The 16,581-nt window shown below is 38.8% G+C and overlaps 1 protein-coding gene across 1 annotated transcript in view; it reads left to right on the plus strand.

Moving 5' to 3' along the window:
• Positions 1-13,333, plus strand: part of LOC124594079 (innexin inx2-like) — a 65,295-nt gene extending 51,962 nt beyond the window's left edge. The window contains exons 4-6 of the mRNA XM_047132430.1: positions 5,718-5,957; positions 9,821-10,104; positions 13,207-13,333. Coding sequence (XP_046988386.1) covers positions 5,718-5,957; positions 9,821-10,104; positions 13,207-13,333 — 651 coding nt within the window. The remainder of the gene's footprint in view (positions 1-5,717; positions 5,958-9,820; positions 10,105-13,206) is intronic.
• Positions 13,334-16,581: the final 3,248 nt, after the last annotated feature.

Raw genomic sequence — 16,581 nt, forward strand, 5'->3', positions numbered from 1 at the left:
ATTTGACTTAAGCAAGTACTTTTTTTAGTGTTTGTTGATCCATACTTTATTTCTAGTAATCACAATAATTATTTACAACTATAAATAATAATTACTAATTTCGTTGGACAACAATATACCATACCAATTTATTGTTACTACTGCTAACAAGTTTCTTAACTATAAATTTTTATTAACTACTCAAGACACATTTAGTATATTTGGTCCATTTTACATTCACATGTGTTTTACAAAAAGCTCTGTATTAATTTTCACTCAAGTCATTTGAAGCTGCTAGACGCACTTAGCACAGGTGATTTGTGTTTCATGCACACATTTTCCGCACGCAGATTTGTGGCACTTTACACAGTTTTCGCTGGTCTGTTTGCCTTTGCAGACCCTGATTTGGCACTTCCTTGGCTTTCTAGGTAATGTCAGTCCCATATCCTCTTCCTTTGCCTGATGTTCTTGCTCTTTCGTTCCCTCGAGTTCATTTGTCAATTAAAGTGTGAACTTATTCCTTTCCATTTTCTTGTTCATTACTATGTTATAGATGACCCATGCATTTATTGCTGCCATGTACAGTATTTTGTAGAAGACATTCATTGGCCATCTCCTACATGCAACCTTCATAGTATATTTACGAGTCATTTGATCAACCGCGTCCACCCTGTACTTTGCTGCATTGTAGAACGTTACAGTTTCAGGTTTTTTCTTTCCTTCCTTGCTTATTGCTACTTCATACACAGAAGAATGACATTTTCATTCTTCTTTCCTTGGTGTACAGTCAAGGTGCAGTCTGTGTTACCATTATTGTGCAATATTGTGGCGGAGTGTATTTCAGCATTCGGCTTCGTTACTTCATCGAGGATTTCACTGCGGATCTTGTTAATTGTACCAACTGATGAAGTTTTCTTTTCTTTGAGATTTTTAGCAAGTTGAAGAGGTGTAAAGAAATTGCCTGTGGTCACACTTCTTCCGTGATTTACAAATGGCTCCATGAGACGCAGAACGACGTACTCTCCAAGTGCTTGTTTCTCTCTGTGCGTGTCCTCTTTGCCAAGGAATGGGAAAGCATTAAATATATACTTTGTCATTAATTCAACAGCCAAGCAGAACTTGAGACCATATTTGTCTGGTTTGGAGACCACATTTGTCTGGTTTGTTGGACACCTGCATCTTGCTTTGCTTGGTAACAGTTGCTCGTCAATGGTTATAGTTTCTCCTGGGTGGTAAGCGCAAATAGTGTTTTCAGTGAACTTTCCCCAAATTTCAGATACAAGAGCGAATTTGTTGGGTGCCAGGCATTCAGCCCAGGTTGATTTTTCATGAAAACGGAGAAATCTAAGAACCTCCTGAAATCTGCCCCTTGGCATAATGTCCTTGATAAAAGCAGGCCCCCAAGAGTGCAACCAGAGGTCATCCACAGGCATAAATTTTATGCACAATACACCCCGAACATATGCAGTGGCTCTCAGTTTCTCAAGTGAAACAGTCCAGTCATTGTTTTTTAGTACTTTGTGAGCATTTGATTCTGTGTATTTCTTCATGAGACATGGCATTGCTTCTGCAAAATTAAGACAGAACTGTCTACTTGTTGCAAGCATAAGCAGTGGAACCTCCTCTCTCCTTCAGAACAATCACAGTGGACTGCCTTCCAGAAAATGGATAATTTCCAATCTCCCACATAGTTCCATCCCTTGCAATCATCTTTGTAGACGCTTACAACCGTACCTGCTGTTGTGAAAGAGGTGATGATTGATATATATCAGCATCTGAATCCTCTTCCGTTAATCGCCTCTCATTCACAGTGTCTTCATCTTCACTTGTGTCAGGTACATAACCATCATCTTCATCAGAGAAGTCAATTTCTGATTCGACTTTGGAATTCTCTAAAAGATGTGACACTTCATCAGAAAGTCCACGCTGACATACAAGTTTGAAAATGTGTTCCACAGAAAAAGACTGCCTGAATGACACAATGTAAGCTGTGGCAGATTGGAATGTACATGTGCCGAGTTGCAACAATGAGGAGGAACTGCTCTGCATTACTACTCACTGTTGCCACTATTGTTGGATAATTTACTTACATTTAGAAGAGATTACAGTGCAGTCAAATTGACCCCTTCCACCGTTCTAGGTATACTGAATGAAATGGTGAGGAAAAGTAAAATATTTTGTAAATACTAAAATATCTTCAGCTAGAGGAGAAAAAATCAGAAAAAGTCATAATTTCATTAACAAAGTAAATAAATTGGATATGACAATGAACAAAAAACATTTGACAGGGGTCATTTTGACCCCTTCCACAATTCTAGTTATAACCTTACTTGGAACATACTTGTCTAGGGTATATTGAACGATGCCTTTCAATTTTTTCTGTTTGTCTTCCACATCTTCATCCTATTCACCAAATATTTGATGCTGACTGCTGAGATATTCTGAAATTTGTATCCTGTCACCCTTGCTGAGTAAATCTATCTTTCTACTTTTCTTAACATTCCTTGTAGAACGAGTCATCATAGATGCTGCCACAGCCTTATAATCACTGATACCTTCCTTTACATTGACTGATTCAATACATCATAGATGCTGTGACAGCCTTATGATCACTGATTCCTTCCTCTACGTCAACTGATTTGATAAGTTTTGCCAGGAGGTCTAAGATGTTACCGTCATGAGTTGATTTTCAAACTATCTGTTCAAGTAATTTTCAGACAAGACACCCAGAACAATGCCCCAATCCCTGTCTCTGGCAGCAGTTTTTATGGCATAACACTCCCTATCTATACCTGGTAAGTTGAAGTCATCCCTATTACAACAGTTTGATCAGGTAAATTACTAGTTATATTCTGCAAGTTCTGTCTGAAGTGCTCTACAACTACAGATCCTGACCCAGGTGATCTGTAAAAGAAGCATCTGATCTCCATTTTTGACTGTTCTTTGATACTCAATTTCACCCTGATTAATTCACATTCGGAATCTGTGATAACCTCACTAGATTTTACACTGTGCTCATTCGATTCAGTAGTTGAATGAGTACAATGTAGGGAGACAAGTGTGCGCATGTGAGTGAGTGTGTGTTTGTGTGGATGTTCCTCCTACAGCTTTAGAAAGGAATTCCATTCTGAAAGCTAGCAAAGTAAAGCTCGGTGCCTTTTGTGTATGTACCTGTCGACGACGCAGTGCTTCTGTCTTTTAAGTGAGTCGTGTCCTTCACTCCTAAATAATTTGTTATTCTCAACCAGAATGTTCCATACATTAATAAATCTTACATTTATATTTCTTCAGCAAGTGCAGGCATTCTCATAAATATTTGCACCTGAAATAGAGGCAGACTTTCAGTAATTGTCTTCAGGCATATGAAATGAGCAAATGTTTTAGTCTCCAATTATTTCTGAAAGAGTCTTAATTTGTTATGAAAGATGACACAGGCTGCACTAAATCACAAATAAATTTCACTCTTCATTATAACTTTGTGTTTAGTGTTAGTAAACGCTGAACATCATCAGTAATAAGAGCCAATGTAAGCTGGTGTGGCTCATCAAGTTGAGGGAGAGATTTTCCTTTTTCTTGCAAAAATAGCTTTATTGGATCCAATAATTTGAAAAATCTGCCTGGAACATTACCATCACTAAGCAATGCCAAGACACATCAGTAGAAGGGTCATCAGTACACATTTCTTCTATGAAACATTTGACCTGTCAGTGTGTTCTGGAATTTGAAGGAATGTAGCTTACAATTTTTAGCACCACGTGCATAACAAGTCAATATTGGAAATATTTATATGCTTAATGTTGTCTGTGAATAGTAACAGTGGACACAATATGAAGTGTCTGCATTTAAAAGCCCCACAGGGTCATGATTTTTATTTGTTATATGCTGGCAGTCTTCCCAGTAGGCACTGCATATTTCACTGAAACACCTCCAGGCCTTCTTCAGTGTCACAACATAGAGCAGTATTGTTCAACGTAAAAAGCTCTAAGAGCTGTTCCACCAAATCCAAGTAATTCAATACATATCTTACAAATATGGAAACTTGGAGTTTTATCTTGTATATCTGTAAACTCATCCGAAGCCAGACTCATTGCTGAGCAGTCACTTTTTATATTATTTTATATTTGCACATTACTTACAATATCATCACTAATACCAGAATCATGCCTTCCTGTTGTATGTCTAGAAGTTGGTATTTTATGTAGTTTCTTATTTTTGAGGTCTAAAATAGAAATGACATGTGCAATATCATTCTTTACAAACTCACCCTTTGGGTAAGGTTCTTAAATCTGCACCTATGGTAAACATAGCCATAACCCTACTCTGCCCTTAAAGTTTTTCCTATAGTGATGTCAGATTAATTTTTCTCAACTGAGAACCAACAAGAAAGTCTTTCCTGAAACCACTGTGGTTAGTGTCAAGGTGATGTTTCAGATTATTGGCCATGTACCATGACAATATCATTTGACACAAAACACACATTGGTTTACCATTCCTCTCTACAAAAAATGTTAAAAACTGCTCTCTTCTTCATATTTACACTTCTTAGATAACATAGCTACTGTTAGGACACTAGCAATAATCACAAGTTAACTTAAACAGTGATACTGCACGGAGAAAAGTAATCACATTATTAGCTGTGAATGTAACTAGCCGCTGTCTGAACTTCGATCTCTGCTGTTGCAAAGCCGGTGCGGTGCAGTGACAAGAAGGTTGCTCAGTTGTGAATCTATGCAAGGAGTATCATTTGTATCTATATATGGGCATTACTTTTTACTTCATACAATTTTAAATGTTTATTATTTTTATACTTTATTTATGTTTTTATATAACAATAATAGAAATTCATGGATGAAGCAATATATAAAGTAAGGGAAGGCAAGCACTCACATACAGCACATTGATCAGTAGAGCACAGTAACACCTAATAGAATACAGCATTCATACTATTTTTAAAGCATTAGCCAGAAGAAGAGCATGCCCAAAAGCTAGTGTAAATGCTGTTATGTGTTACTGTGCTCCACATGTGATTGGTTGCCTTTCCATTATTGTATAATTACATACTTTACTTCATGAGCCCCAATACATTGAAGCAAGAGCTGCATGCAGCTTGTGAGCCTTCTTGTGACTACTCTAGCCATACAGCATTATTTAGCATTCAGTGTAATTTGATTCACGCAGAGTCTTGATAAAATGTTATGTATCCTGTTTGCTCCACAACCACATCTTATTAGAGACCTACCTGAACACAAAAGGAAACCATATTTTTATATGGTTATATAAAACTTGGCAATATGGGTCAGTGTAATGGAAAACTGGCTGATATTTTACCATAAGGAATTTTAGTTGAGGCTATTAAAAGAACTGCCAAGAGTAACGTGTTGATATTCCAGTCACAGTGTGACAGTGTTGTGATTGTATGACCCAGCACAATGAACTTCTGAAATTAAATGTAAAGTGTGACCTAAAATTCTATGGCAGAGAAAAATTGTCATATCTTATTAAGTATTATATCTTGATCCTTACAGAGTTCACATCTAAAATTATGTCCCCCTGCAGGGATGTATTTCTACATTTTCTCATTTCTAACATAACTATAAAAAATGTTCTCCTTTCAAATTTTATGCAAATGGTTGGCGTTTTGGAGGAAGTGTGTATGCAGCTCCACAAAAATCTATATTCATTAGTTATGTGTTCCTCATGTAACTAAAAACAGTTTGACGTTATTTTCTTAATTTCAGGTATTGCAGATCATCTTGCTGGATAGGTTTCTTGGAGGAGAATTTGCATTTCTTGGGCCAAATTTTATCAAATATGCATCATCAACAGATTTTGGTCTAAAAAATCAAACAATGCCATCTCCTCTGGATCACATGTTTCCCAAAGTAGCCAAATGCAGGATGTACTATTTTGGTACATCTGGGGGAATGTCCAAGATGGATTCCCTGTGTATTCTACCTCTGAACAATATCAACGATAAGGTACTAACTGTCTGAGTTGCCAAGCAATGATAACTAAAACATCTATTCATTTGATTTAATGTGGAAGTGCAATTCTTTTCTAGCCACTTTAGTAGCAGGACCATAAGTAAGCATATTAAGTCATTATAGAATCTAAAATTCATAGTTTCAGTTAGAGTAGGACGACACAGAGGTTAAAATATTAGACACAACTTCAGCAGAAGTGGAATTAAAAGTCCTGTCCTGATATAGTAATTTTGTGGTGGCACTGGATAAGTAAAGCTGAAATCTAGGGAGATTCTTTAATGAAGCCATGCTCATTATGCTATACCAAACCTGTGTGAACCAAGCCTATGCTCCATCTGTAATCATCTCAATATTGATGAGGTGCTAAACCCTAATCCTTTCTTCCTTTTCTTTCAAATTTCAGCATTATACTCCTTAACAACACTGCCATTATTGAGGTATGCCTGTTTGTGAATAGGCAACTGATTCAGAAGTCTATGAAGATATTAATACTTAATTTGCCAAATGCTGGTGATTTGAAGTGGTGAATGACAGTATTACAAAGAAAGGAAATAATGGTTAACAGAAAATGTTCAGGGTGCCCAGTCCCCCCCCCCCCCCCCTCCCCAAAAAAAAAAACCCTGGAGTGAAATATTTCATTGTAGTAAGAGCAAGTAACATAGATAGTAAAAAAAGTAAAAGAAAATCACAAATTTTTTTTAATTATGGACAAATTAATGGAGATATTCTTGGCATGTTTAGGTATACAGCCCTTTAAGCATTATTGCTGTGTATGTGAACTTGTGATAATTTCAAATTACAGTAGCATGTAAGTATTGCATCATAGAAGGAAAATCGTAGTTTATATATATTTTTTAATTTACCCATAATTTGCAATGTTAGTGGTACAAGTAGCACAGGATGTAAGAAAATGTTATGTATTGTGATAATACCCTCTGTGTAACACTAGAAGAAAGAAGTAGACAGTGTTCTTTGTTTCATCTTGCCTCATTTTTAAACTAAGCCTAAGTTTGGTGGAAAATATAAAACTTAAATCTTTTATGAAATAGTTTCCTAGAAAAAGCCCTAAGTTGTGGCTCATCAGGACTGGTGTACCAGCTAGGAGAATCAAGTGAACATTATAGAAAATGTGAATTCTGACTGATTTGATATGTCTTACCTGACTTCACTCCTATGCCAACCTCTTCATCTCAGAATAACACATCAGTATCCATAATTATTTGTTGTATGTTTTCTAGTCTCTGTCTTACCCTACAGTTTTTGCACTCTACAGGTTCCCTTTGTGCCACTGAAGTTATTTCTTAGCATAGCATTGTCTCATCAATTAGCCATTGTTTCTACGTATTCTTTCCTTGCTTATTCTGCAAATAATCTTCTCGTCCCTTGTGTCTTAGGTCCACTTAATTTTCATCACCACTCTGTAGCATCACATCTCAAATGATGCTTTTTCCTATAGTCCATGATTCTGGCATACATTCTAAGAAATTTCCCCCTCAGATTTAGTTATATATTTCATGATAATGTATTTCTTTTCAGCCACATATAATATATGAACCTGAACTTACCATGCAAGATTAAAACATGTTCATGGGTGCTATGAATATATGTGTAATAGAAATTGTCATGTTCTAGAGTAAAGGTGGGCATCTAGTGGCCCAAAGGCTTGATTCAGCCCACAATTGGTTTCCATATAGCCTGCTCGAGAAATTTGTGAAAGAGAGAGAGCAAGCAAGGCCCTCACATTGTGCTTCGTTCAGAACATATTTTTGGATATTTCATATTTACATTAGTAAATAATTCTTCTTTGCTGTGGACACATTAGAACACTGCAGTGTTGAAATTTAAGCTAATTTATAATGAATTTGTTACAGCCAGTTGCCCTTCAAGTGTTTATTTTTCCATGATGACATTTCCAGGTACCTGACATCCCATGTTATACGAGGGCGGTTCAGAAAGTAACCTCCGATTGGTCACAGTGCGGGTTGTGGGGGGAGTAGCGACGCCATCTATGCGTTCACGCACTCAACAGGTCAGTCGGCATCAAGCCGTGGCCGAGTGAACGTCGTACCTGTGCTAGTTTAGTTTTTGTGGCAGTTTGAAATGTGTGCTGCAATAGAAAACCCCGCCAAATGTGAAGTGCGTGCTGTCATAAGGTTTTTTACAGCCAAAGGATATTCTGCAGCAGCTATTCATCGTGAGCCTTGTGCCGTGTACGGACCAAGAGTTATGAGTGAAGGAGTTGTCCGTGAATGGGTACGTTTATTTAAGAGTGGACGAGAAAACGTTCATGATGAAGAGAGGAGTGGTAGACCTTCACTGGTGACTGACGAACTCGTTCAGACAGTTGATGCAAAAGTTCGTGAAAATCGACGTTTCTCAATGTCGGAGTTGTCTACTGGTTTTCCACAGATTTCTAAGACTCTCTTGTACGAGATAGTGTCAGCAAGATTGGGTTACCGTAAGTTCTGTGCACGATGGGTGCCCAAAATTCTTATCGACCACCACAAAACTCAAAGAATGGCCTCTGCATTAGACTTTCTGTCACGTTATGAGGACGAAGGAGAACCATTGTTAAACAGAATCGTGACCGGTGACGAAACCTGGATTAAGTACGTGAACCCTGAGACAAAAGAACAATCAAAGATGTGGGCACATTCAAATTCGCCTACCAAACCAAGAAAAGCCTCGCAAGATTTTTCTGCCAGAAAACTGATGGCAACGGTGTTTTGGGATGCCAAAGGGGTGTTGTTGGTTGAATTCATGGAACGTGGTACGACCATTAATCAAAACGTGTACTGTGAAACAATAAAAAAGTTACGACGGGCTATACAGAACAAACGCCGTGGTATGCTGACTTCCGGTATCGTTTTTTTTGCACGATAACGCCCGTCCTCACTCTGCTCGCAGAACAACGGCCCTTCTTGAGTCCTTCAAGTGGGACGTTATCAACCATCCACCTTACAGCCCAGACCTGGCGCCAAGTGATTATCACCTCTTCATGCATTTGAAGAAATGGCTCGGGTCACAGCGGTTTGATGACGATGAAGAGCTCAAAGATGCGGTCACAGGCTGGCTCCAGGCACAAGCGGGTGATTTTTATGCAGAAGGAATTTCAAAGCTTGTGAAGAGATACGATAAGTGCCTCAATCACTATGGAGACTATGTAGAAAAATAGTGCAAAGATGTAGTTGTAAGATGTATATATTAAAATATTTTTATTTAACTTGGTGTATTTTTTTAAATCAACCGGAGGTTACTTTCTGACCGGCCCTCGTATTATTGACATCTCATGAACATTGTTCCTTTACTAATGGCGTAGTGAAATTTTTAAGACACCTACTGACAAACATCCTAAGGGGAAAAAAAGGAAAACGCATTCACAGCACGTAAGTAAATGTAAACATCTGAAGACGGGGTGAACATAAAATGAATGTACTATCAAAAAAGGTGTTTTGAGGCATAATGTGATGGCCTGGCATGTTGGGAAAGAAGTGCCATTCATATTGGTGCATTACCCCATAAACATAAATGAAATGTACACTATATTTTGACTTTAGACTTTATGCATTGGGAGTGCTACTGTTCTGCCATGTGATGAAACAGACCACAAGTTTAAGTAAGTATGTAAATCAGGCCTTAGGGTCACCATAGGTTGCCCTGCTTGTTGTAAAGTGTTAACAACATTTATATTGTTGAACTTCTGCAATTATTGGACATAGCAACAGTACATCTGAATGAATTGCATATATATTTCACAAATTTAGATCAGTGTAACCTACAGTTCTGTTCTTCCTCCATAATATTTTCATATCACATGTGATTAAAATTGTATTTGATTACCCAAAATGCTGTTCCAGGTATTCCTATTCTTATGGTTCTGGTTTGTGGCTTTGGCTGTGGTGTCTGCAGTGGCACTAGTTTACCGTGCAATCGTCTTGCTGAGTGTTAATACCCGAGTCTATTTACTGTGGGCAAAAGCTCGCCTGCTTCCAAGGAATGTTGCTGAACACCTGGGACATTCTCTGCCTGTTGGAAACTGGTTTTTGCTCACTCAGCTTAGCAAGAATGTCAACCCTTTTGTTTTTGTAGAACTGCTGATAGAACTGGATAGATATTTGACTAAGAAGACATCCATCTCAGCGTAATTCGCATGCTAGTTCATGTTCTGACAAAGTATCATTTGATTTTCATATTGAGTAGCTTCTACTTTGTGCCTAATGTATATGATGTAACTTTAATTTCTGTTATTATAGTTTTTAGATTTCTTATGTATTTCAGTAGCCTAAATGTTAGACGTATGTAATAGTTGAACTTTGAAAGAGAAGAGCAGTAAGCAAAATTCCAGTGCATTATAAGTCTTAGATCTAAATGTACGGTTATCTCTGCGACAGCATCTGTTCAAGTGTGCTAAACCTTTTCATTCCTTCTGTCAAAACAACAACATTTGCCCATAATGAACTAATTATAAAAAGATATTTTGATGTAATAAAATGAAATTTAGAATATGTAAATACAATTTTGAGGGTCTCAGTTAAGATTATTTTGGTTTGGACGTTTTCATACACTGAAACAAGAAGGGCTGTTAAACATAAAGACCCTTTTACAAAACAGCATAACAACTTGTGCAGCATTTTGAGGACATAGTGGTGTTGTGTCCATTCGTTCAGACAGGGTATCCCTATAACTGCTTTCAGGGGTTGGTAACAAGGCAAGTTACATATTAACATATAAAATAAGCAGCTGAATGTTACTTAAGTATACTATCAAATCATTATGACTAGTTGAAGGTAATATCTACTTAGTAGTAAGTTATCATGTTCCTCTTCAGTTTCTTCTTGAACAATTGTTGTTTTGACCCCTCTGTTGGGATATTTTTCAGGATCTTCATTTGTTCCTGGTGAGTGGTAATCTATTAATCTATTAATATTACTGATCACAAGAATTACTTGCATTCCTTTTTTTTATTTTTTTAATAGAAAAGCAGCTATTTTGAAACAGGCAGTATCTTCTTTTTACTCTACCAAGCTTCTGTTTTTATCCAGCTTTTCTAAATGTGCTGATTTTATTGGATGCTATCTTAAGATCTCCCTTGGAAATTCTCGTTGTATTACCATTTCCTGTCATTTGATGATCAATCTTTTAAGGTAGATGGCTTACTGTACAGGATTGTTTGTGACATGTCTATAACTAAGGGCACTAACTTAGAAATTACACATGATAAGGATCTACTGTGACAGAGAACACAGTGTATGTAAGCTTGGTTTATTGGTTCCAAACAATGAAAGTTCCTAACTATGCCATCCACATCCTCACTTTTTGCAGTCCCTACTGTCAAACTCTCACTCTGCAGAAGTCACTATTTACCTGATCTTAAATTATTTCAGTGACACCAGTTTGTGCTTGTACTATTGTTTCCTATAGCTGATTAAATCAAGTCAGTTCTAATTGATCACTTCAGTTCTGTTTACATTAGAAAGACTTACACACACTCCTTGTGCTAAACTCCAATCTATTTTATTATATATGAATAACCACTTGACTTCTTTGTACAAATCTCCATCTCAACATTGTTGTTAACTTTTACTGTGATTGGAGCCCATTTTTTGGGGTCTCATCAACATTTGTAGCTCCCCTTCATTTACATACATTGTCACACATTAAATACTGAAAGAATGCTGGTGTGTGTAGTGTGCTAAAATTCCAGAATGTCAGACTCACTAGCTAGCTCATGCAAACCAAAGAGTATGAGTGTAGAAGATTCCCACCATAAATTGTTTTAAAAATTGAGGAAGTGAATTATGAGAATAAAGAGAAGACTCCTTCTATGCATATATAGGTGATAGTATTGTACCTTGGAGCACTTTTCAGGCTTTTGCCTCTTAGTGAGTCCATTTGGAAGTGATAGCATTCACTTTGTTGTTATTGTGCCTCTCCATCCCCAAGTAACTGCTGGAACTTACATCCTTCTGAATCTGCTTACTGTATTCATCTCTTGGTTTCCCTCTACAATTTTTACCCTCCACACTTCTCACCAGTGCTAAACTGGTGATCCCGTGATGCCTCAGATTGTATCCTATCAACCAATCCCATCTTCTAGTCAAGTTGTGCAACAAATTTATCTTCTCCCCAATTCTAAAAGCATTCACTTTTTGTGTGCTGAAATATTTTTCTCAAATTGCAAAAATTAACTAGAAAAAAAAGGATTTCCCTAATGTGAAAACTTTTTCCAAGGTTCATGTATTTAGGAACAAAGATTTTGTTCAAATTTAAAGGTGCTGCCATTGAGAAAATTTTGACAAAACTGCGTTTAATAGTCTCTGTATTAAATTATTACTCTGCTACTCGCCAACAGTCAGTGAGAGAGATCAAATTGTAAAGAAGTGTTATCAAATAGCAATTATGAATTAAAAACATTTTGGAGTAGAAGCTGTTGAGACAACTAACAAAAATTTGTATTTTCAAAATAGGGAAAATTGTTAAGGCATTAAAGAAGCTCAGGTAATTTGCAGAATATGCTCCACAGTAGAAAACTTGACATTTTAAGGTACAAGATGATGCATTACTGATAAACTGTGGCTTAACCACCCATGCATTATGTAACGAGTATTAAAAATATATAGAGGATTACTCATTGTAAAACTCTGTAATTGAAGAATTAGAAGTATCACTCACACAGATTTTATACATTTCACAGAACTTAAATATGTAGGACTCATAATATTTATAAGTGCTGCACAAAACAGAACCTAATGTATCACGACGTCGAAAACAGTAGAAGTAGCCGGAAGGTCCTATATGCATTTCTTCATGTGATACAAAAATTGGCTGCTAGACTGGAACACCAACTAGGAAACCTCATGTTTTCCTAAGTACACTATTGTTCATGTACAATCAACACTTCTACTCGACAAGAAAAGAAAAAAAGATAATGTGATGAAATCGACGTAAATAAAGATGCTAAATACCCAGTCCTAAATTATATCCACATTGAACAGTGAAATTATTCCGTCAAATTAACTATCAAAAATTCTGTTAATACAAGTGGGAATCTCACCTCCTATAATTTTATTACTATTAATAAGCAGCAGCAGTCCAGTTTTTTCTACATTGTTTTGTTAAGATGACAACGCCCAGTTCAAAGGAGGTATTAACAAGACAAAGGGCAATTCAAGAAATGATGTTCATTTACAGAAGAGATATGTTAGTCTGTTATAAGAAAATACTTGACACTTTTTTATTTTAGGAAAAAAAGTAACACTGGTCTTTGCTTGCATTTGCCACACTCGCTCATGGTTGAAGTTCTCATAGCCCAGGTTACATTGGAGCATATAACACCGTATGTAGCATGCCCCCTACTGGACTCTCAGTGATTGTTGACCATCAGGCCCATCTAATGCATTCGCATCAGGTAGCCGTGTAACCTTATGACATGGTGGGTCACTCTCTGGGGATCTTCATTTGTGCTGCTTTGTTGATAGGCAGATGTGGGACTGTGCCCCAGACCGTGCACCTCCATTAATGCACTCAATCAGTTGCAATAGTGAGTACCTGTGGCAACCACTCAACTATCTCAGTTTCTTGGAGACAGAGGCTTGTGCCCAAGACTGTGTAGCCACTGAAGTCTGTTGGAGTGGCATCGTGAGTCCTTTGTTGGTGAACGAATAGGAAGTTGCTGCCTTCCCCAGGATTGCTGTTTGTTTCGACAGTGCCAGGTGTAGTCTCTCACCATTTTTTTGCTATCTGATAGTTCATGGTGCATATTCCGTATGACATCATTTTGCCCCCTCGACCAAAGTTCTGTACAAACATCATGGCACCGGCATGGTACCATATGTTACGTTGTCAAGATCTCTGGTCCAGAATATATGCTGCACTGCTGCATATCTGCTGCTTGCAGCCATCTTTGGTGATCATGGAACACTCAGACATGAAGCCCACAGCATTACTTGACCTTGGCACCTACATTGCAGCATTTAATTAACCTAGTCACAGTGCCGATTTTGCAATGTTTGAAACACTTGCCCAATATGCCTCAATCCAACCACTGCATACTATGTATTTTGATGTCCTACACTGGCCTCAGAGTAGCTCAGTCCAGCCACTGCATACCGTTGTTCTGGTCACAAAAGCTTATTAATACACTCCTGGAAATGGAAAAAAGAACACATTGACACCGGTGTGTCAGACCCACCATACTTGCTTCGGACACTGCGAGAGGGCTGTACAAGCAATGATCACACGCACGGCACAGCGGACACACCAGGAACCGCGGTGTTGGCCGTCGAATGGCGCTAGCTGCGCAGCATTTGTGCACCGCCGCCGTCAGTGTCAGCCAGTTTGCCGTGGCATACGGAGCTCCATCGCAGTCTTTAACACTGGTAGCATGCCGCGACAGCGTGGACGTGAACCGTATGTGCAGTTGACGGACTTTGAGCGAGGGCGTATAGTGGGCATGCGGGAGGCCGGGTGGACGTACCGCCGAATTGCTCAACACGTGGGGCGTGAGATCTCCACAGTACATCGATGTTGTCGCCAGTGGTCGGCGGAAGGTGCACGTGCACGTCGACCAGGGACCGGACCGCAGCGACGCACGGACGCACGCCAAGACCGTAGGATCCTACGCAGTGCCGTAGGGGACCGCACCGCCACTTCCCAGGAAATTAGGGACACTGTTGCTCCTGGGGTCTCGGCGAGGACCATTCGCAACCGTCTCCATGAAGCTGGGCTACAGTCCCGCACACCGTTAGGCCGTCTTCCGCTCACGCCCCAACATCGTGCAGCCCGCCTCCAGTGGTGTCGCGACAGGCGTGAATGGAGGGACGAATGGAGACGTGTCGTCTTCAGCGATGAGAGTCGCTTCTGCCTTGGTGCCAATGATGGTCGTATGCGTGTTTGGCGCCGTGCAGGTGAGCGCCACAATCAGGACTGCATACGACCGAGGCACACAGGGCCAACACCCGGCATCATGGTGTGGGGAGCGATCTCCTACACTGGCCGTACACCACTGGTGATCGTCGAGGGGACACTGAATAGTGCACGGTACATCCAAACCGTCATCGAACCCATGGTTCTACCATTCCTAGACCGGCAAGGGAACTTGCTGTTCCAAAAGGACAATGCACGTCTGCATGTATCCCGTGCCACCCAACGTGCTCTAGAAGGTGTAAGTCAACTACCCTGGCCAGCAAGATCTCCGGATCTGTCCCCCATTGAGCATGTTTGGGACTGGATGAAGCGTCGTCTCACGCGGTCTGCACGTCCAGCACGAACGCTGGTCCAACTGAGACGCCAGGTGGAAATGGCATGGCAAGCCGTTCCACAGGACTACATCCAGCATCTCTACGATCGTCTCCATGGGAGAATAGCAGCCTGCATTGCTGCGAAAGGTGGATATACACTGTACTAGTGCCGACATTGTGCATGCTCTGTTGCCTGTGTCTATGTGCCTGTGGTTCTGTCAGTGTGATCATGTGATGTATCTGACCCCAGGAATGTGTCAATGAAGTTTCCCCTTCCTGGGACAATGAATTCACGGTGTTCTTATTTCAATTTCCAGGAGTGTATTATTATAGTGGCTTCAGCAGGGTGTATACAACCCGGGACAACTGGGAGATCCGGGAAAAACCTGGGAATTTTTTCATCCTGGAGAAAACTGGGAAAAACCCGCGATTTTTTTAGAATTCCGGGAAGTTTTCGTTGTTTTTGTTTTCAGTTAAATTTTTCAAATTTTGACTTGTAAGAACCGATACTCTAACAAAGGTTATTACTGCATCCCGCTACTGTAACAATAAAACATAAACGAGAGAAAAAAACGAAAATAAAACTTAAACTGCAAAGGAAATGCGCCATATACAGCAACAAAATACAGTGCTCATACAAGCGTCTGCTAACAGCAATATGTGTCAAAGGCTTTAGGAAGAATATGCAATGCTTCGTAACAACAAATTGCCTCCGATGAGCTTGGAGCTTGACGTCACAACTGTTTACTTTAGATTCGTTGGGACATCACACACATTATGGAACACTATGACGATTAAAAGTTCGTATAAAAATTTCGTACTACTACTCTTACATCTCATGCTTGAGAAACTGGAGCGTATGAATGAAGTGTGAAACTGTTTCCTAATGTAAAGCTTTTTGCTTTTAGTAGACCTAACAGGCACTTGATATTGGTACTTTGTGAATTATATAGTTTCGTTATAAAAATTATCATTTGTGCCAAAACAATGTTGTTTATTTGGTGTGTCTAACAATTGTTGCAATATTAGAATGGCCTATTTTGTTTTATCTAGTAGACAGTGACAAAATAGACGTAATCAGATCGAGAAACCACACATCTTGGGTCCTATTTGTATAACACCTTTTTCAGTATTAAACATTTCAATTTGACGTACTTTGATGATGTAATAGATTCTTTCGCGGAAAGGAAAGCATGCCATGTAAAGTATTAGCAAGATTAGCAAAAAAAAAAAAAAAAAAAAACTAGCAAGATTAGCAAAAAAAAAAAAAAAAAAAAAACAAACAAATTCTAGGAGCTAAGGATTGAAGAAATACGTATTGTCTTGCATGTCTCATGTCTTTACTGGTTTTATGTAACCTATATTTAATAATTTTGTGT

This window comes from Schistocerca americana, chromosome 2 (assembly GCF_021461395.2).
Source record: "Schistocerca americana isolate TAMUIC-IGC-003095 chromosome 2, iqSchAmer2.1, whole genome shotgun sequence".
Classification (NCBI taxonomy): Eukaryota; Metazoa; Arthropoda; class Insecta; order Orthoptera; family Acrididae; genus Schistocerca; species Schistocerca americana.